At 36.4% G+C, this 22,853-nt stretch overlaps 3 protein-coding genes and 1 long non-coding RNA gene across 4 annotated transcripts in view; 1 reads left to right on the forward strand and 3 right to left on the reverse strand.

Annotated features, from left to right (window-relative positions):
* The window catches only part of LOC134806038 (uncharacterized), a 447,581-nt gene that overhangs the window by 228,968 nt on the left and 195,760 nt on the right, over positions 1 to 22,853 (reverse strand). The gene's annotated exons all lie outside the window — the stretch shown is intronic.
* Positions 57 to 1,840, forward strand: LOC134800533 (homeobox protein Hox-B3-like). The gene is made up of 3 exons (XM_063773016.1): positions 57 to 221; positions 662 to 728; positions 1,227 to 1,840. Exons 1-3 carry the CDS (start codon positions 168 to 170, stop codon positions 1,838 to 1,840), a joined length of 735 nt encoding a protein of 244 aa, XP_063629086.1. The 5' UTR covers positions 57 to 167.
* LOC134805914 (diencephalon/mesencephalon homeobox protein 1-like) lies at positions 3,202 to 5,192 on the reverse strand. Its single transcript, XM_063779109.1, has 2 exons — positions 4,902 to 5,192; positions 3,202 to 4,184 (listed from the first exon to the last, which is right to left on the reverse strand). Exons 1-2 carry the CDS (start codon positions 4,995 to 4,997, stop codon positions 3,210 to 3,212), a joined length of 1,071 nt encoding a protein of 356 aa, XP_063635179.1. The 5' UTR covers positions 4,998 to 5,192; the 3' UTR covers positions 3,202 to 3,209.
* LOC134800540 (homeobox protein Hox-A4a-like) lies at positions 7,104 to 8,831 on the reverse strand. The gene is made up of 2 exons (XM_063773028.1): positions 8,454 to 8,831; positions 7,104 to 8,081 (listed from the first exon to the last, which is right to left on the reverse strand). The coding sequence occupies exons 1-2, from the start codon at positions 8,583 to 8,585 to the stop codon at positions 7,104 to 7,106; spliced, it is 1,110 nt and encodes a 369-aa protein (XP_063629098.1). The 5' UTR covers positions 8,586 to 8,831.

Below are 22,853 nucleotides of genomic sequence, written 5' to 3' on the forward strand. Positions count from 1 at the left end.
GTACACAGAATTATCAACTTTGGACTAATGCCAATAAGGTATTTTTTGATTAAATAATCTGCAAACGCAGTTAAATTTACTGGACGTCTTAACACCTAAGTTATTCACGAGAAGTCCGCCGAAACAAAAACTCATCTAATCATATTTAAAACGAATTCCACTGAAAAATGTTTCAAAATCTAGTGATGACCGGATTGACTCCATTATGTAACACGAATGAGGTAAGTACATTTAAGTGTTAAAAGGAATCTAAGTAAAAATTAGTTTTTGAATTGAAGAACGTTATTATAATGGCTGTAACATGTTTTTGAACTAAACGGCAAAATTCACTTTATTTCTTGTGTAGTCGTTGAAAATACTAACTTAGGTACCTATCACAAACTTATTGAATGAATTGAAATCTTGATTAGCTAGGTACTTTTCTGCAGATTTAATTAAGTAGGTAATTAAGTCACTAAGCGAGATATATTTCCGAGAAATTAAAGCTTAACGCGAACAAATTTCAGTGTTATATACCTATCTAAGTTTTCCAAAACATGTCGTGTATAGTTAAATATACATTACTTCACTAAAACTGTAGAAAAGTGTTAATACAACTTAGGACACTTTAGATTATATGAATCAAAATTATCTATGTAAATGCTGTGTATGTCCATTTTAGATTCAAGACTGGGATAACAGGCCATTCAACGGGAAATGGCCTGAAAATCAACGTAGTTCCGTCCGAGGTGGGTAGATTTTTTTTTTTCAAATTGTAGATGTGATTTCAATAGCTATATAGTTAACAGTATAGCTACAATATATTGTAAAAATAATGTTGACTTTCATATCAAAAACATCGACAACTCTCCAGTTACAACAGACAATTTATTTTTCGGGATTTCGGGTTTCGTCCTTTAATATTTAAAAGGTAAAGGTAGGTAAGTAGGTATATGTTCAGTTGTTCACCTCACAGAGAGTAAGTTTTTGGATTTTTTTATGGCGGAGACATGGGGGTTCACGAGGTCTACTGCTCACAGAGCCACTAGTTTTATGTATGTTTGTGTTGTATGCAGTTGAACTAAAATATAAGAATTAGTGATTTCAAAATTGGATATACTAAGTATATTTTGCTTTGTACCTACTATTTTATCGTCACATTAAAGAGGGGACAGTCAATTTTCAAAGCGACCCATTTTTATGGCATTATATCATAAAATGTATAACGAATCTTTGTATGTTATCAGGTGCCGATGTCAAAAAAACAATCAGGAAGAAACCCAAGCGAGTTCGCACGGCCTACTCAACCGAGCAGATTCGAACATTAGAAAAGATATACAGCACCACCAAATACATCGATGCCAAGCGCCGCAAGGAACTCGCAGGCACCCTCAACATTGGAGACAAGGCTCTGAAAATATGGTTCCAGAACCGGAGAATGAAGGAAAAGAAGGAATCGTCAGAATCCAGCTGTGACACCTCATCCGATATTGTAAGCTGCCAGTCTCCAATACTTACAAATGATCGCGTGGAGCAAAATGTCGATACGCACATTCCCTACCAAAATATCGGGGTATCTTACGAACCTGATCAGTACCAGTTTCCTACTTTCTATTACCAAGATAGCGCAACTGGACAATGTTATCAAAATGGATATAATAATGGATATGGATATGAGCCAAATTCCCCCAGTTTCGGTGTTGATACTTGTGTTTATCCGACTCAGTATTATCCTATAGACAATCACTATAATGTAGAATGTAACGCTTATAACCAGGCTCAGAATGCTTATGGAATGGATAGTTGGTTTGCCAAGTCGTATGATTTTAACTGCTATAACCTGCAACAAGCGGTAGATTAGTAAGTGCTGTGCTGCCAGTGATTTTACAGAACTTTACAGTAGGATTATTTTTATAATACTTTAATTTGTTTGTGAATATTTGTGTCCCCATACCTACTTTCATCGTCACATTTTTCACCTCTGCAATAATATATTTATTAAAATCTAACTTATAATATTGCGTACAATACTGAGTCTGCTACTGATAATACCAATTTAATTTTGAATGTAGGTAAGTATCAAAAAAGTTCATAAGAATATAATATATATTTTAAATTTATTTAATTTATTTTAAAGAATGCTTTTTATTTTCATGTGGTTATTAAAATTTATTAGTAAACTTAGCGTTTAAGTAAAAATACATAAAAAATAAACATGAAAATTTACAACTGTATGACAATTTTAGTTATATTAAGATGATATTAAATTAAAAAATAAGTACTTACCGTACTTACACTTCGTGCCGAAGTTTCTTTTAGATACTACACTGCATGCCAAAAATATTGTTTTCATTATTTATTAACAATTTTAAATTATTAAAGAAAAGTATTATCAGCAGCTACTAATTAATTTATAGAAATTGTTCATAATATAAGAACATAGTTTTATTTATATTTCACGCATGCTATTTATTTTCTTCCGGTTATTTATTAGTAAACGTAGAATAAGTCAAATATTTATAAAAAGAAAAATACGTCAAATACTTGATGGTGACGATGTTTTATATTATTACTATTTAATACATTATCTACTAACTCTTCGTTTTGTACGAAGTTCCTTTAATATTTAAGTAATACTATGTACACCAGCAATTTACTTTTTGATATTTAATAGCTTTTATTTAATATAAAAGTTCAAATGAAATGTAGGAATGTAGCTATGATTATCATAAAATGTAAGTACAAATAATGATCAAAATATTTAAGAATAACGGGTTTCTCTGTATATTGTTTATTTCTATCTTCTACTTTTGCTGACATTCTACTTTTTGCATCTTTGAAATGCTTTTCTATTGTGCTAGTAGCAACTTTCCCAGTTTTTTTCTGTATAATATGTTAATTTTTAATATACCTAATATTAAATATTTTTGATGTTTGAATAAATAAAAGTAGACTATGAAATTGGGTATTTATTATTATTTTAATACACACAGTAAATTACCACTAATAATGAAAACTATAAAATTATTCTTTGGAGAAAACTATATACCTAAATCCTTAGGATACTTCCAATTTGTTCCATGGAACTGTGAAAAGGGATTTAATATTTGGAAAACAGTATCAGTTCCACGGAACTCTTGGGAAGTACCCCATCCTTGTAATAACATCATTCAAAATATAGGTGTATAAATCATCTATTTTAATTTTCTTTTAATATTTGTCATTTGTCATCAATACTTATAATATGGGTTTGGAAGAGGTAAGGCAGTGAGTACATATTGAGCCAAAGGGTTCGGTGTGCCTTGCTGCAGCAGCACCGGCGCCGACGGCGAGGCGGGGTGACATCTACACTCGCAGTGACACTCCTTAGCCGCTCGCGCAGGCGCCGAGCTCGACGCAGCCGTCGGAACTATTGGTAACATTTGAATAGGCTTCCATAACATATTACTTCCAACAGGAAGCGATGGTTCAGTGTAATATTTTTTCAAGTTCAAAGGAAAATATCCTCCTGGCAAATTCTGCACAACACTCATCGGTTTCTGTTGAGGTTTTCTTTTACGTGACAGATCATGCGGCAGCTTCTCGTAAAGACTAGTAGAGCTAACTTCACTTTTAGGGCTTTGCATTGTAGGTGGCTTTGATGCTACTACGTTTTCATGAAAAGGCTTGGGCTGGGTAACTTGATTTCCAAAAAAGATGTTATATTTTTTATACAAATTAGTTGAAAACTCTGCTGAAGGCTGATGATCTTCATTTCCTTTTTGAATATCTTTGTTGTCGGTTGTGAGGAAAGATTCAGATTCCTTTTTTATTGCAATGTCGATATGTTTTGGTGGCTCATTCTTAATTGACATTAGTGGTAATGAAGCGTAATGTCTGTTATTAGTTGATGTAACAGTACACTCATTATTTAATTGCTCGTTAGCAGCGTCTATTTTTCTGGAATGTTTATGTTCGTCGCACTCGGTATTGTTGGTTGTTACGTCTTTTTTCTCTTTCATCCTCCTGTTCTGGAACCAAATCTTGACGGCTCGTTCGGGGATGTTAAGCGCACTGGAGACCTCCTTGCGTCGGGCGCTGCCGATGTACGGATATTTCCTAAATTCAGCGTCCAGGTACTTGATCTGCTCTGTGGTGAAGGCGCTGCGGAAACGTTTTGCCTTCTTCATCGGTACGCTTTCCTCTGACATATCGTAGTTTTCCATCTGCAAATATAAACAAAATAATTATATTCCTTAAAAATAATAGTGAACAAAATTATAAATGGTTCTAGCAATGTAAATCGAAATAACAGATTATTACCATGTATTATAAACAACAAAATCCAACTATATTCGTTTGTATGGTTAGATTTTTTTGTAACACCCGAATGGTACATTAGAGCTCCTTTTTCTTACCATTCGGAGTGTTGTACTAGGTATTATTCCCTTCGCGTCTAGATAAGTCGGACGGTCAGGAAAACCTCAAAAGAGAGCTCCCTGATTATATAATTATCTTACGGAACTGTAGGTCACTATAAGCTGGCTTTGCTTGATCATTCGATCGTCTGCGATCGGAGAGCAATAGGAATACACGGCTTGAATAACCTCAAAATATTCTAGATTCGGGTTTAGTCATGTACCTATAGGTATTAGTATTTAAATTAGAAATCAAGTGAAATCGCGCAACATTAACTAATGGGGAAAATATTATCGCTGTCTTTCCTAATTCATTGCGCTAAATTAGGTCTTTTCTAATAAATGATCCATACAATCATAAATTATTGACTAGGTATCTAATTGCATTACACTAATACGAACAGCCAAAAGGTGTTATGACCTTTGATAATATATTGGTTATTGACTGCTTAATTACTTTCATACATGATCTTACAAAAGTGATTAGTGCATTTTAGATTACGGAAAATAAATAGGTCAACTTACAGTTTGTTCAATCTTTCTTTTCGATGTATTTTCAGCCATAGCTTCAGCCTGGTGTGGAATCCTCGGCCCGGCTTGATTTAGACACAGGTATCTCATGATCACTAGAACAAAACACGTCAAAACAAGGTTATATCCCCAGCACTCTCAAAGCGACTAAATTAAAGAAATTGATAAGGTCATTTTTATACCGTTTGGTTCAAATACATTAATTAATTATGTAAAATATTAATTAACTAATCATTTGGTGCTTAATACACATTAAGTAGCGCAGTCTCCATTACTCAATATCATCGACTTTGATTTGAACAAATAAGTTGGTAGCACGGATCGCATTAATTGTACTTATGAATCATCTCTGGGTTTTATAAGTTTATTATAGTTTGAAATCAAAGTAAATGTAACTTATTAATTACACAAAACATGAACTGGGATCCGGGAAAATCTTTTTAATCACTTAACTATCTAGCTCGGTAGGTAAATGCAGTTAAATGGGTAAATATCACAAACCTGATTTAATTGAGCACACAGTAAAAACAACAACGATTAATTTTATACTTTTTAAATCTTATTGTACCTAAGTAGATTTTAACTAGGTAGCTTCCAATAGAATAAACCCAGTACCTATTTAAGACGCTATAATACTCGTACACTGACTTTCAACTATAACATCTAGAAGTTGGGTAGCAATACTTTACGAGAGTACCCACAGTATATTTTCCGCAGACGCTATATATTTAAGCATATGAATATGTAAAATTATGTAATATACTTTAATAGCTAAGGTACCTTTATTTTATAACTAAGGTGTTTTTGGGATTAAATCACTTTTTATCATTGTTAGAAAATATAGGTTATACCCTAATACCTACTAATGTTTCAAGCTGTATTACTTGAAATCTTTGAACTAGTTTCTGATTTAGGTACTAATTTATTTTAGGTATAGCCACCTGCAATAATATGTAAATTACTCTTCTAAGGCCGCAAAAATATGTGACACGCTCTTATGGCTCTACAAATAAGATCGTGTCAGATATTTTTGCGGCCTTCGTTGTGTACCATATTATTGCAGGTGACTGACTGTACTATATTTATTGCCTGTAAATACCTCACTCTGTTTTGCGCCATCTCGCGTTGCCTTGTCACAACGCGTACAACGCGATGAGACTCGCCCAAGCCTACCGTAGTGTATGGAGTAGACACGTAGGCGGAAAACTGAAAAACTCTCATGTAGCTATTGTTGTGTAGACTTTGAAATAAGTAGTATTGTTAGTGTTTTATGGATTGTTTAAGTTAGTAATGTAACCAGTTACATAAAGTAATCAGATGTGCTGAATTCTTGAATAAAGCTATTACTTAGGTACTTTGACCAGGACTTGCCTTTTCTACGTAGCGCATCAATGTACGTGATGTCGGCCGCCTCCCTCAATAGATGGCGTCGCATGCTCGTGTTGTTATCATATAATATTTATACTTTAATAATATACTATAGGTATAATAATCAATACCTTATACATTAATGAAAAATAAATACGTTATACTTACTCTAATATCTAAGTGCCTCAACAAAATGTAGAATTGTACTTTAGAAGATATTTATAGGATTTAAACTGACCAATTTCACATAAGTATGTACTTATAATTTTTTGTAATTTTATTATTCGTTGTTTTATTTCATTTTATGTAAGAATATATGTATGTAGCTTAGATATTAGTTTTAGTCATAAATTAATTTAATTGCAAAGTACAGTAGCAGAGCTTTATCTACCAAAGTTAAAAAGAAAACAAATACCTATAAAGTTAGACCACGTTAAGTTTTCATGCCAAGTGCTATGTCAAGCATGGGCCTTATACGGATATGTATGTATTCTTACTGCCAAGTTTATGCAAAGTTACTGTGGCCAGAATCTAGTAGGTACCCGGTTAATTTACATGCAGATTAAACATGTAGGTACCTAATGTAGGTTACCTACCTCATTGAAGTATAAATGTATACCATTGATTTATAATATGGAGAATATTAATATGGACACAATATCATACTACTAGTCCTTTTACTGTAACCATGTCATAATAAAAATTGCAAACATTCTGAGTCAAACAATATTTTATTTTAATACTTAAATAATATTTACAAATTTTGCTAGCAATATCCATTTCACACGACATTTAAATAATTAAGTCACTTAAGTAATAATAGGAAAATTAGCATTCCTCGTCGGGATAAATATTTCTAATCCATGATATATCAGTGTTTTGAACATCTGTCGCCGGCATAGTGGTTACAATTCCCTGATCCTCACGCTGAGGAGACTCCTCCTTGAACTGAGGAGACATCTGCACCTCCTGCATCTCGCTCCCGTAGGCCGATGCTTCCTCTTGTAACTGCATCTGACGGTATTCGAAAGCCAAATGCTGATCCTGGGGATACTCATATGTATACCCATTCATCATTTGACTGTCGATACCATGAGGCAGGGACGACTGTGTCGGCATCGGCAGCGGTGTCGACGTCTCAGGATACGGCTCCAAATAAACACCTTCCTGTTTATAGAGGGCGTCAGCCACCGGCGTAGGAAAGTCGTGAGGGACTAACATTTGCATCGGTATGTTCGCGTGCTCCGGAGATGATTCCGTAGTCTCTTCAGAGTCCTCCATGCTTTCAGCTCTATCTTTCTTCTCTTTCATGCGACGGTTTTGGAACCAGATTTTGATAGTGCGCTCGTTGAGATTCAAAATCTTGGCGAGTTCAATCCGACGGCTGCGATCTAGGTAGCGGGTGCGGGCGTACTCCTGTTCGAGCTCCATCATCTGCTGACTTGTGAAAGCTGTGCGAATGCGTTTGGGTTTCTTCACGCCTCCTGTTCTGGTAACGTTCCAAGCTGGGGCGCGGTTCATGAACTGGCTAGTGCTGGATACAGGGGTCATCCACGTCCTGCCGTTCAGCATAGGGCTTTGTGAACTGGGAGTCATTAGGACACTTGAGCCGTTGACGCCGTGAGTTATTCTCGGGGTGTTCAGCATACTGTATCCATTCTGCACGCCGTTAATCTGAGGGAAGCTGTGGGGATCGTCTAGGTCGATGGGCGTGTGCACGCCGGGCGTGGAGAACTTGGGGCCATCGTAAGACGCACTGGAACTGACCGGAACTATGTGGTGCGGGATGGTGGTCCATTGTAGGGGCTGTAATAGAAACTTTAATTAGTTTACGTAAAAAAAAGTTATAAACTGTTATGAATTAGCCGGGTGCTAACGTAATTTCTTAATGTGAAGAAATTGTATATCCAATGTGTTACCCTCACATCGAAGTGTGTCGGATACTAGAGATCATATACCATTAAGAAGAGATACAATCAGGTTGCTCGTAAAGAATTAGTCCAAAGGTCGCTTTGTAAATAATTTCAATACAGAGTGAACCGATTTCCGTTTCTTTGTTCTGGAGCAGGTACACATATGTATACAAGAAGATGGATTCAAAACAAGACAGATCAGCTTGGGAAAACCTCGCCGTAATAAAAGTATACAATTTCTAAATTACTAAAAAAATGTATTTACCGCAGGATCTCCATTAACATTGGTTGTATCAGGACTCCACTGGTCTTCACTGGTCTCATTGATACCGTTACCGTACCGGTACATCTGGAGTGTACTGGCCGGCTGGCTAGGAATGGACTTCGATGCAGACATACTCGATTATCAAGTACAAGAGGGATATTCAATAAAGTATGGAACGTTCGGTACGAAAGTCCAAGAGTAAGTAATGGTGTGTACTAATTAGGGTCAGGTTTTATAGTGTCCTATTTCTATTGTTCGTGAGTAGGGGGTGATTAGCAAACTAGTCGAAAGCTCCAATAAGATTACGAATTGATAAGACATTTTTGTAATAATTTTGAATATTATTTTCCTTATCTGCAAAGTGTGAATCTAATTTATGAATACATTATATATTATAATACTTACTTTACAAGTTCAGTATAAAATCATTTAACTACATATTTGTAAATAAACAATACAGTATACCTAATACCAGGCTTCCAGCCTTTAGTATCCAAACAGTTTTTAATTTGGGTATTCTTCTAAGTTTGAATCTATCCAATTAGGTACAAGGAAATAGTCGTAAAATAATAATAATACTTAAAACCATCATACTTAATCAACCTATACCAGTGGAAAACACTACTGCAAAAAAGCATGACGTATTTTTGTAGGTCAGAATACGAGTAAATCTATCATAATTATTAATAGTTATGTATTTACACTTTAAAGAAACCATTTTAGTTTTTCATGATATCTTCACGCTGCTAGGGCCTGTCAAAACTGCTGTCAAAACATCAACTACTGGAGTCTATCCACTTCTCTAACTTTTATATGGCTTTAATTGCTACTCTAATTTTAATATAATAACCGTACTTAACCATCATAAGTTTATTTGAGTGTTTTTCTAATGTTAACACCTAATAGTACATAATGACAGTCGTAACTATTGTAGTACCTCTTATGTTTTTATATTTCTATATGTTTTAGAGATAACTGGTAGTGACCCTGCCTACGAAGCTCCTGGGTTCGAATCCCGGTAAGGGCATTTATGTGCCTGTTTAACAAAAATATTAGTTTGTTGAATTATGGGTGTTTTGTTTTAAAATGTATGTTGTATGTAAGTACGTATTTATCTATTTAGGTAAGTGGGTATATTATCGCCTAGTACCCATAGTATAAGCTTTGTTTGTTTTGAGGCTAGGTTGATCGGTGTAAGATTGTCCTCAAACTGTAGATGTATTCCACTTTCTCTGGACTTTGAACAGTGTCAATATTAGGCAAAAAAATACTTTGTAAGTGTTAAATATAAATAGTATTGTAAGACATGGTATGCTTCAAAACAATAGGGTGTCCGTTCGGGTGTAAACAGCCTTATCTTGGTGGTTTTACAACTTCAAATTGACTTCAAAATAATCTTTTGTTGAGACAATGCATCAACAATGCATTCAGATAGCGGGTGATTAGTTAGTGTGTCAACATTCAAAATTAATTTAATATTTTTGTGAAACATTTAAAACATTATTAGGTAAATTAAGAAATCTCCCTCTAAAATGTTTGTAGGAATGTTTTCTACTTTCGCTATTTTTTTCTCTACTATTCTGCTTACTTCTTACTGCGTCTTTCGTTCATTACGCGTAAGTAATGTATGGTATAGGTATTTAAAATTTTAAAGAATAATAGTATATAATATATGCATAAAGGATGACTCACGTTAGACCGGGCCGTGTTCGGGCCGGAGCTTCCGTCGCATCGTTTTCTATGGAAAGCATCACGTGATCACCTGTCATGTCATAGAAAAGTAAGCGCCGGAAGATCCGGCCCGGACACGGCCCGGTCTAACGTGAGTCATCCTTAACAACGCTGTTCGTTTTACATTATGAAATATTCTAGAAATCATTCCAGCGGTTACGATTGACGAATGAGAAATATTTCGCCAAAGTACGTACTTACTTTTACTGTGGCATATGCCTGAGTTTGCTTATATTGAATAAACGTGAGTTGAATAGTGAGCTAGGGTTGACACACGCACCGAGCTATATATTTTTTGCTTTTTTTTTTACTTTTAACTATTACTGTTGTGAGTGAGTCACTTGTGAATTAAGGATCTTAACAAAATGTGAAATTAAGTATGTAGGTATAAAAGTTGATTTTCCTAGACATGGTTACCTATATTATTCTTATATTAAACAACAATACAGTCTAATAAAGAGTAAATTACATTAAAATATAACTCAACCTAAATCAAACACAAATTAATTCTAACTATATTATACAAATTATCATATCTACCTATTATAAACAAATACATAAATTTCCTATTGTTAGTTCGATATTTTATTTGAAACGTATAAAGTGAATCATGTACCTATTGTACCTACCTAAATTCAAAGAATTACATTATTTTATTATGAAGATCCATTCTATGTGCAATATTTTAATAATAATTTTAGGTAAATAATATTCAACTTTCACTTTTACACTTAACAATAGTGCTAATAAAATGTTGTTATCAACTTTAACTTACTGACATTATGCATTCTGCCGTACATACATCTCTTTCACACCTATTCAAGTGGGAGTGAGATAGCAGATATCAAAAATGACAATAGGAGGCGGAGTCCCAACGTGAACGCAGAGTAATTGTGATGGAATGTCAATCAAACTACTAAGGAAGGGATAATCCCTGTTTGTAAAAATCCCTTTATATTTTTGTATTATGCGCAGCTTTAATTCCATAGCTACTTTTGCATTGGAAAAAACTTATTAACGACTTTGTTTACTAAAGTGTAGTTTTTTTTTTCTTTTAGTTTTCTTAAACTCGGTTAATGTTTTGCAGTAGCTGGTACATATAAACATGCCTTTTGTATTTTTAAGTACTTATTATCATCCCTTTTATCCTTTATTTAAATACTTACTTATTTAACAAATGTACCTACTTATGTACTTGATAATAATATGAACAAACGACTCATACTATATTCTTATTAAATGTTGTTTTAGAAACTTGCAGTTTTTGCGAAATTCGAGATTTTACATTTATTATGATTAGCGTCTATAGATCATAGTAATCGCTTGCTATCACACGACCTTCTAATATTTTTTGACGAAGTGGTGTAAAAAAAGCATAAGAAATATTTTAACATAGAAAATTAAATGTATTAGGCGTAAACAATATTTATAAATAGGTACAATAAACTTATAAATTATAGGTAGAGTAAGCTACACCAAATAGTATGCTGCTCAGCGTAAATCGCGTCATACTGTTATACGAATGTAGAGACACTGTTTTTCTGGACACCCGGAAAAAACCCTAAAATAAAAAAAAAACATTTTTTATCAGTTATATTTTTTTATCAAAATTGTCATTATTTAGTTGAGTTTTTCGGAATCTTGAATAGTTTTCGAGATATCCGTTCTCTAAAGTTTATTTAGGGCTCTCAATTTTATATTTTATTATCAATATTCAATTTTTTATAATTCTCATTTATTTCTAAATATGAATGTAAGTGGCAGCCCTAGCGGCATCGGCGGAGATCATCAATCATCGCGGCAAGACAATCACAACCGGCGGCACATCTGCCACGCTCGGCGCTTCCGAGCTCTAAGCGACACTGCGACCAGGTTGATATGGTAACAGATAGGGAAAGAAATGTTTTTGATAACTGGGTAAACATATTTACTGAAAGCATTTTGTATGAAATACTTCATACAAATTAAAGGTACATACAATCATAAAAATGGAACTTAAATATGTATAACTAAATTAATTAATAAACGCCCGCGAGTTGTACCGGTTGTAAAGGTGGGCATCACATTTGCCGCGTTACCACGTTGTATAGTGGTTGCATGGTTGGATGGTGATGGCCAACCTTCGCACCAGGGTCCTTACTACTCGCGCGAGTCGCGCGGGAGATCGGAGATTCTCTGTAAGTAATTTGGCACGATATGCAAATAGTTGAATATCCCAAAGGGCATTGTGGAGAAACTTACTAGTTCATGCGTACATTACATTATACTTTTATTATACCTATTGATTTATTTTACAATTTACCCGATCTTATCTAATTACATTTACATACCTGCCTACGAAGCTCGGTTCGGGACAATTTTTTTACTGTAGGTATACATATTAGCATTTCATATAGGTTCCATTTTAGGGTTAGATAGATAGGTTCAATTATAAGTGTACATCTATGTACGGATATGTGTTTATACATAGACAAGTGATATCTTCACCGATCGTGTTTCCTTGTTCCCTCGCGTTGTCTCCGGGTGTTCATATACTAGGGTCGGCTCGATCCCGTCATATCTTTTATATTTTTTCATCAATGTCACACGTGACGCCTGAATGTCATTTTCATGCGACGTCGAAAAAAATGTTTATTAAGACGAGGAGCGCCGCGATATTACAATTTCTCTCCAGTGAAATATGGGAAGCGATTTTTTACGAGAAAATAACAAGGTGAATAACGGTGAGATTAAAAGCGTGAGAGGGTTAGGCGTCTTATTAAATTTGTTTTGCAGTTAGCCTTCTCTTTTAGTCCCGTGCTTGCTACTGAATATCGAAAAAAATATGACAAATGAAACTTCGAGACGTGTATTTAATCCATTTCAATTTTACGTCAATTTAATTCAAAATACGTCCGACGTGCACATTAAGGCTTTCAGATTAGTTTTGAGTCACGTAACTCACGTCACGTTATTATTTGTGACATTTTTTTATTCGAAACAGCCCGGTATTTCAAGTTCTTTTCAGCACACGGATTTATCTCGATTCTAAACTAGATTTTACTTTCCAAATGACAATATTATAAAACGAATTAAATGCAAGGGGCTTTGCGATTCCACCTCATTTCTTATTGAAAATGACCCAGCTAATACAATTAATTAATATTACTCTTTAACAATTATATTTCCCAGTCGTCTCGCTTTTGTTTCACTCGATCAAATACGCGTGTAACGCCTAGTTCAGCAATAAAGAGGATCCTTTGACAAATGAGCATCATTACACGACACGACGAACGATCAGCCGCGACATGTTGTCCTTTGTTTTATTAAACCCTCCCCTGGCACAACTATTAACGGTTTCAGCTACGATTTATTTGAATTTAAGCTGTGTAAGTATATGTTAAGATGGGTATAGTAGTACAATTCTAATTATAAAACCATGTACCAGAAAAGTACCTATTACTACATACACAAATATTAATCTTATAGGCCTTTACCCAATAAGACGTGTATAGTAAGAAAGAGGTTATTATTTAATAGTTCGTGAGTTTCAATAAACTCTGTTAATCACTAATTGTGCTAATGATAGCACATAGCTGACTAATTTTAATTTTAGAAAGATTTGTTTTTTGTAGGCTGTGGCTATGGCTCAACTTATACACAGAAAACTGCCAAAAAAATAATATGAGACGTACATAATAAGAAAAAGGTACCGTATCGTTGTCCACCTGTATGAAAGTACATATTTAGGTAGGTACCTAGGTACTTGGATTTTTACTTCGCTGGTCGGTTTTTAATGTAAGCGTACACAAAAGTGCCTAACTTAAATTCATAAACGAGTCTCAATAAAACGTGTCGAAAAAATAAATTATAAATCAAATTATAGTAATTAAAATTCGTTGCGTAACAAAAATTTCCATAGGCATGTATTTAATACCCTGTATCCTGTATGGATGCGACGCACCAAGGTCGCGGTGCGGTGCGATAGTGTGTTACGGTCTTAAGAGCCAGTTAGTAGGTACCTACAGGTGTTTGTAGGTATTTATATTAGAAAAAAAACTCAAAAATCGAAATATAGTCTACGACTCGAATTCATTACAAAATCGAATCATCGGTTGTCTATTACCGAGGGTTGCCACAAAGCCGACGCGACAAAGGAAACGCGGGCCCGCAGCGAAATCTCGCGGCACATAAATCATACAACGCCGCGGAAGCAACCCTGGCGACGTAATTATATGGCCTATCGAGCTTAGGTGAGTCGAGCGCTCGCGTGTACCAGTGTATTTTAATAACTTCATTCTCCGTCATTCTTTGTGTCATTAGTAATTCCATCAATGCAATCAATACACTGTCAATAGTAATGTCATTTCTAGTGTCGTTACATTATCATAACTCTAATACTGAAGCAAGATATTTAACTTTGTTTAAACTAACTTCAATACCTGCCGTCATTCCTTCATTCCAGTCACAACACGATCACTAGTACTGTCATTTCTTTAAAGTAATATCATTACTCATGATAGATTCTGGCCCGTTTAAATGTAAGCTAGCTAGTTTTTTAAAAGCTAAATTTTATGATACGAATCAATTTCGAGATCTTGTTCTCGAGTCTTTCTTCCAGCTTTCAAAATGCGCTAATTGTGATATTTCTGTGACCATTTAAGATCATCTAGCACAATAAAAGCGCGTGTATGTTTTCCCCAGTACAAATAATATGGATTTGCTTTGATTCGTAATTTTTCTGGTAATCTTACCTTCGTTAGCCTCTAAGTTGCGTTGCGAATGCCAGTTGATTCAACTTATAAAGTAATTAAGGCCTCGTAAGGGTTGCCATATGGAAGAATTAAATGTCCTGATAAAAATCCGAACATGACCCTAAAAATCCGGACATTTCTTGTAGCGTAACTTGAACGACGCCCCGGCGGCGCGCTGCTCTCTGCGGTGTACTGTATCGTGGATCTACTTTTCCCTTTCCCTTCGCCCGATCCCGTAGCCCCCTCCCCGGCCGCGCATTTTATTTTTATTAGGTCATTCCTAAAAATCCGGACACATGCCAAGTCCGGCCGCAATCCGGACAAAGGGTCAAAAATCCGGACGTATTCGTAAGATCATGTACGCATGGTGACAATAATTATCTTAGTGAACTAATTGACCGATTTACAAATGTCCAATACCTATATTAAAAACTGTTTCAGCTACAGTTGAAACCTGAACCGGTACATATATTGATCAGAAAGTTCATTCACAATTATGGTTCGCCTGACGGATCGACTCGCGAAAGCGATTGTATTACACCCCTGACGCGCTCGTGCTCAAGGGGTTCATTTTAATGTTAGCTTTTGTAATAATCCATTATTTGGTTTTGTAATGTGATCTCTGAACGTTGGGTGGGTTAAGCCGGCTTTGAGTGTAACGGTGTAGGTCAAATGCCCGCTTTGGGAGATTGTATTAAGTCATTTGGCGTTTTAAAGTCAATGAATGTAGGTAGGTAGAAGGTAGGTATTCCATGAAATCGTGATCAAATTAAAAGGTAAATTTCATATTATGTGAGATGAGTTCTACGGTCAAGGGAGAAAAAAGTAAAAAACCGATTTTGAGTTAGTGTTATCTTTTTATGTATAACATAACATAATGATGATAATCTTCATCGACAAAGCAGTGATTGCTTTTAGCTTCAGCAGTCAAAAATATTGGCCGCATTGACTCATACTTTAATTTATTTTGGTAAGTAATCTGCAAATGATTTACTTAATACCTACAAATGTTGCATTCCGTTGGAATCATAGGCAGAATTTCACACAACATTCATACCGGCAAGCTCGTGCTTCTTAATAAGTGTAATTAATTATGATTACGCGCTTGTCATTACTTAATAAGAATAATTAAATTAGACATTCGTCTATGCGCGAGCGCGTTATTACCATAGCTCACAGGCCGCATGCGAGTTGATCACTCTGGAATACTTGTAAAAACCGGCCAACTGCGAGTCGGACTCGCGCATAAAGGGTTCCGTACCATTACGCAAAAAACGGCAAAAAAAAACACGTTTGTTGTATGGGAGCCTCACTTAAATATTTATTATTTTTTGTTGTTATAGCGGCAACAGAAATACATCATCTGTGAAAATTTCAACTGCCTAGCTATCACGGTTCATGAGATACAGCCTGGTGACAGACAGACGGATAGCGTAGTCTTAGTAATATTTATATTTAACAGAATTAGTTATGGATATGATCCAATCTGCCAGTGTCAAAACCAAGACAACCAGACATGTTCGGACCAGTTCAACAAGAAACGTCACGTATGACACTGACAGGTCATAATATATCCATGACAAATACAGATCAAATTGTTAGCCTGTTAATACAATCAGAATAGGCCTCCAGAGCAGGGACCGAATACCGGTATATATTTCATACAAATTAACCGGTATTCAATTTCGGTCTCACGGTTGTTTATGTACATTTTTGCACTTAATTTAGCTAATCTGATCGATCATTATCCTTACCTAAATACTATTCTATAATATCAAAGAAATATGGTGAATGCTACGAGATATTTTGGTTTTTAGTTATACCGGTAACGGTCCCTGCTCCAGACCAGAGTTCACAGATATGCTGGCTGAGCTTGCAGCTGCGCTTTAGAAGCGATCAGAACTACAGCCCTTTGCTCGGAATGCGAAATGGGAAATCACTGTCATTTCATTAATTACGTATGTATGTACCCGTACATATTTATCTCTAAAATGTCATTACTTAATTAATGATATGAGTTCAATTAATTTAATAGAAAAAAAAAATCATTAGGCCTTTCTCGAGTCAAATTAATGAGCATTCATTTTGTAATGAGCTGTTAAAATATGAGTTACTATATTTACAGCTCCTTGCAAATTGTACATTGATGTTTGATTAAATGGAGTGTATATCATAGTTTCGGACACGTACTCTCGGATTATCCTGCTGTCGAATGTTCGTTGATTCGACTGTCGCTGGATCGAATATTCGCTGGGTCGAAAAGCGTAGAAATAATAAATTGTAGAATCGAATCTGAGGTTTCGATTGTCATCCCGTAGAAGATCTCGGGTACGAATGTTCGTTGATTCGACTGTCGCTGGATCGAATGTTTGCTGGGTCGTAAAGCGTAGAAAAAAGAATTCTTCCAGGGTACCTCCCGAACTTGTGAAGAGGGGGTAATTTTTTTTCGGTTAAACCCTAAGGTAAAATCCTTTTTTTTAAATCGGTCCAGTCATTTTGGAGTTCATTCGTTACAAAAAGAAAAATCCTAAAATACAAATGTTTTCTCTTTAATATTAGTATAAATATAGCTTTGTTTTTTAATCTGAACATGACACTAAAAATCATTAGAAGTAAAAAAGGATGATAAAATAAAACTCTTGATTACTCAATCATTTTAAATTTACTATGCCATACCCAGCGAACATTCGATCCAGCAACATTCGAATCAACGAACATTCGATACACAACAAATCGAACCCATACAATAGGCCTGTTGCAAGTAACAAAGAATCATGGAAATAATGGTTTCAACGAAACATATATGTTAATATGATTCTAAAAAATGGCCCAATCTCAGTATAAACTGAAGGATTATTAATATATTCAATAAAATAAAAGTGCAAAATTCTCCAATCGGCCATTTTTACTGAAACGCCAATCAGAAACGTTCCAAACAGTGACGTCATCAATCCATAACATATTTCTTAGAGCAACATAGACAACCTCATTGACCGAAATCTATACGTGGGCACCAAAGAGTTCGAAAGGTGCAAAAAAAATGTTATTTCGCCACTAAACATTTATTACGTCCAAAAAATATTATTACACGATATAAAGTAGATATCTATTTGTTATTATTTAAATAAAATGCTAAATAATAGGATATTTCAACAACAAACTTTTTTAATTATTTGGCTGAATGGAACTATCATTGCCATGTTGGCTGTCGTAACTAGAAAAAATGAAAAATTAAAAAGTAAAAGCGGCGTTCGGTGATTTTCACTCAAAATTTACATGTATCTAAATAATTCATCTTAAACTGCAACCGTGTGAGTTTTTGTGTAAAATGAGTTATTGTGATAAATTTTTGTAATGTATTTATCATCCCTAATCGTAATATATGGTGCTGAATTAACAATATCATTCGGATTCAAGGGAAATTCGTAACTGTAAGTATGTAAACAATATCTACCACCCTACCACCAACTAAATGATGACGTCACAAATGGCATGCGAGGCGTTTTCGCGCGAAGTTTAAACTAGCTATAATAAAATGCAATTATCTATGTTAAATCTTATGAGTATAACTGAAATATAGTGTTTTTCGGGACTAATACAAGTGTACCGACGATATTAAAAGGGTTTTCAAAATTTGTCATCAGGCCTATTCTAGATTACGATTTTTCGATTATGCATAATTCGGCCACAAGTATTGCGACCCAGCGAACATTCGATCCAGCAACATTCGAATCAACGAACATTCGACAGCAGGATACTCCGAGAGTACGTGTCCGAAACTATGATATACACTCGATTAAATGAAGTTGCTTCTTTCATGCATTGGTTTGATATTATTTTTCTAATACGTAGGTATAGTTACATGTATGAACCTATTCGTTTTTATTCCCAAATAACCTAAAAATCCAAGAAGGGGATGAAATATCACAACTTATTTCTATTAATTAATAATTATATAATAATTATTATAAATATCTACCGATTTAGCAGGAGATCTAAGGTCCACCACCTTGCATTTTGGAGACAAAGCAAACCGTTTGGAACAGGTGTTCCTGGGGGTAATCTGAGCTGATTAAGCCCGGTTGCCAAGAGGTTCCCCCCAGCAGGTGGTCAGGGGAGGGGGGGTAAAAGTGCCTCCGGCGCGCCTCACTCTAAGCTTTATATCTGCATACATCTCGCAACTATATCAAGTTTGGTGTCTTTTTCGTGTAATTCGAGGATGAAGAATTCATTTCTGTGACTAAATTTTCACTCACCCATACAAAAAATTCGAGAAATTCATAATTAAAAAAAAATCTTTTAATTTTTTTTTTTCGTAAATCCTCTAAAAAATTTGAACTATGAGGATTTGCTCTGGAAAAAAAATACCTGTGAATAGCCCAGTTATCCTACTATACAGAATAGTAAACTTGTCAAACTTTTTTTTCATAACTCTGTTAAAAAAAATGTTTTGTGTCGCGCGGCGTACCTGCATTATAAGAGCGGTATGCAGCGTTTAGGATTTTTAAGTATGTTTAGATGATTTCTGATAAGTTGTTATTCTTCTGGTTGCAGATTACATTAATAAATTACTTCTGGACGTGATATATATACAAATATAAATTAAATATAGAAATAAAGATGTTGGGAAAACTTTCGCCAACAGAGTTAAGTATTATAAATGTGATAAAATTAACATTATTATTTGTATGTCTTTTCCATATCTCAGGACCATGGGGTCCCGGACCTTTGGGAGGCGTACGTGGGGACGAAGCCAACAGCGTAGAGGCCCTTTAAGGCACGTTAATCTAAAAGTAAGGGATACATGTGGCGGATACTATCCCCGAACGCACAATGTGATACATCCGGAGATGGTCCCCGCCAGGTGCAAAGACTATTGCAGTGCAGCACTTTTGTGCTGCGATGGGAACTAAGGTCATGGGCTATAGATTTGAAAGTTGGATGGACTGGATAATGGGCTATGGGAGAGACTAGCGGACACCTGCCGTGACAATCAGTCTCAAAATTGTAAATGACAGGCGGTGACTCGCCAACGCCACAGTGCGACAACAGGGCAACACTTTGGAGTGGCTGTGAGGTTGTCGAGAGGTGAGTCTGCGGTAGCCAGATCCCGGTAATCCGTTCAGCCGGCGTTATGACATTTTACACTTCCAACCTGGAGCATAGGTCCCGCTCTTGCGACTCCATTCTGGCCGGCCAATCAAGGCAAGCACAGAGGTGAGGGCCAGATGACAGGGCCCTCTGGAATAGGGGTCCGCGGTGTCGTCACTCACCGTCAGCTCGGCACAAGCTGCCCCCGCGGGACATTATTATTATTATTGTGGTGTTGTGGGCCTTTGAGTGTCGCATTGCCCAGCATTGATCTATTGTGACGGCCCTTTAAGTTCATTACTAATGCCCGTTGCATCCAGAAAGTTCCAGATTCTTTGGGCCGTAATGTTTTGTACCTCATAGGGTTGCACTACGTGTCGCCCTAGGTAGGTACTTCTTTTTGACATTAGTAGTCCACAAGAACAGAGAATGTGCATTGCAGTCTCCTCTGACTCCTGACAGAACCTGCATGTCGCATCTTGTTTCTTGCCAATTTGAAACATATGTTTGTTCAACTTGCAGTGTCCAGTCAGTATTCTGGTCACCGCGCAGGTTTTGTGCCTTTTGAGTCTTAAAAGCTCCTTAGAAGTTTTGCTGTTGAACCCTTTAATCAGAGCTTTCGAGTGTTCTTTTGTCCTTTAACGAACTTCCGCCAATCGATTGCTCTCGTTTTTTCTAAGTTGCTGAGCAGAGAATATGCATCTCGTTTTGTGCTTCCACAGAAGGGTTCTCGGCCGACCAGGGGTGTGTCTGCGCCCTTTCTAGCAAGTTCGTCCGCTTGTTCGTTTCCGTTAATGTCGGAGTGCCCTGGTACCCATCTAAGTGTAACTTTGTTGGAGTAAGCCAGTGCATTTAGGTTTGTTTTACAGTTCTGGACTAGTTTTGAGTTTGACTCGAGGGTTTCTAGTGCCAGCGGAGCAGCCTGGCTGTCTGAGTTGATGTAGATAAGCTGGTGTCTTAGGTTTCTATCCAGGTTGATCTCCGCACATTTGTTAATGGCGAAGACTTCTGCCTGGAAGATTGAGGCCAGTGTGCCCATGCTGACGCTAGCTCTGAGCTTATATCTCCCACCATAGATCCCACATCCTACATCATTGCCTTTCTTGGAAGCATCTGTATACCAGATGTAGCTTCCCTCTTCGACGTACATTTGGTTGTTGATCCATTTGTCTCTAGGAGGTATTTCTACTGTGTACAGTTTGGTGAGATGACGTTCGGTGTGCGTGTCATCAGTGGGCATGCTAAGGGCTCTATTCGCAAAAACCCAGGCCTTTAGGCTTTAGGCTTTAATGCCTGAGAGCGCTATTTTGGCCGGTTTAGCGTGCATATTCTGTAGACGCACTGCTTGGCCTCCTTTTGCACCTGCAAGTGGAGTGGTATGATGTCCAGCAGTGCATCTAGGGCCGCTCCCGGTGTCGAGGAGTAGGCGCCTGTTACTGTTAAACAAGCCGTGCGTTGCAGGCTGTTTATAGTGTCTATTGCTGTCTTTTGGCTGGTTTTGTTACACCAGACTGCGGAGGCGTAGGTGACAATTGGCCTCACTACCGCTGTGTATAACCACATAGCAATTTGGATCTTAAGCCCCATCTTGCTCCTGCCATTCGACAGCATGACCACATGGCCATTTTCGCTTTTTGTATAATGTTTCTCAGGTGAGGGTTCCAAGTTAACTTTTGGTCAAAGGTGACCCCTAGATACTTGACCTCTGCCGAGAACGGTATTATTTGTCCATTAAGTCTTGGTTTTGTGAGTTTATCGAGCTTCCGTTTCCTTGTGAATGGTTAAATGGCTATTACAGTCTTGCTCGGATTAATGGACAAGTCATTTTCTCTACACCTTTTGAATATTGTGTTTAGAGCTCCTTGCATTAGGTTGGATATTGTGTTGAGGCAAGGGCCTTTGACGATGACTACAAGGTCGTTGGCATATCCTTGTGTATCAAAGTCTTACATGATTGCAAGAAGTTGGTCCACTGCTAGGGTCCATAATAGTGGGGATAAAACGCCTCCTTGTAGGCACCCTTTAGTGGTATAAAATTCATGCTCTATATATAGTATTGATGGTCAGAGTAGCTACTTTGTTAGAGAGCATGCTATGTACCCATCTGGTGGTTTCGTCTACTCCCTTTGATTTCATACCATTGAGTATGGTCTCTGTGGGCGTATTGTCGAAAGCACCTTCAACATCAAGGAACGCACATAGAGCGGTTTGCTTTTCCTCTAGGGTTTTCTGCACCTTGTCAACCTGGTTGAAAATTATTTCGGCGACACGGCGGTTTTCAGTTGTGTCGCATGTTCCGGTGTAGGATTTGGTCTATGTTTGGGGACAGATTATAGCCCCTCAGCAACAGCCACCATGCCCTGCTGACTGGGGCTGGTCCAAACAACATGGTTATTGGGAGCCCATATGGACAAGCCTACCTGCGGCGGCTGCTGCTTGTTTAGAGCTTATTCGTTGCCGCTGCAAAACAAAATGCGCAGGGAGGTCCAACTGTGTTAAAAAAAACCTAAAATGCACAGTCCCATGGGCATGTAATGGCAATTACGAACAATATATATCTTATTTTAACCCGCATTTTTTGTCAAACATCTCCTATGTTAATTTTATCACATTTATAATACTTAACTCTATTAGCGAAAGTTTTCCCAACATCTTTATTTATATATTTAATTTATATTTGTATATATATCACGTCCAGAAGTAATTTTTTAATGTAATCTACCACCAGAAGAATAACAACTTATCATAAATCATCTAAACATACTTAAAAATCCTAAACGTTGCATACCACTCTTACAATGCAGGTACGCCGCACGACACAAAACATTTTTTTTAACAGAGTTAT

The sequence above is a fragment of the Cydia splendana genome, chromosome 2, assembly GCF_910591565.1.
Source record: "Cydia splendana chromosome 2, ilCydSple1.2, whole genome shotgun sequence".
NCBI classification, from domain to species: Eukaryota; Metazoa; Arthropoda; class Insecta; order Lepidoptera; family Tortricidae; genus Cydia; species Cydia splendana.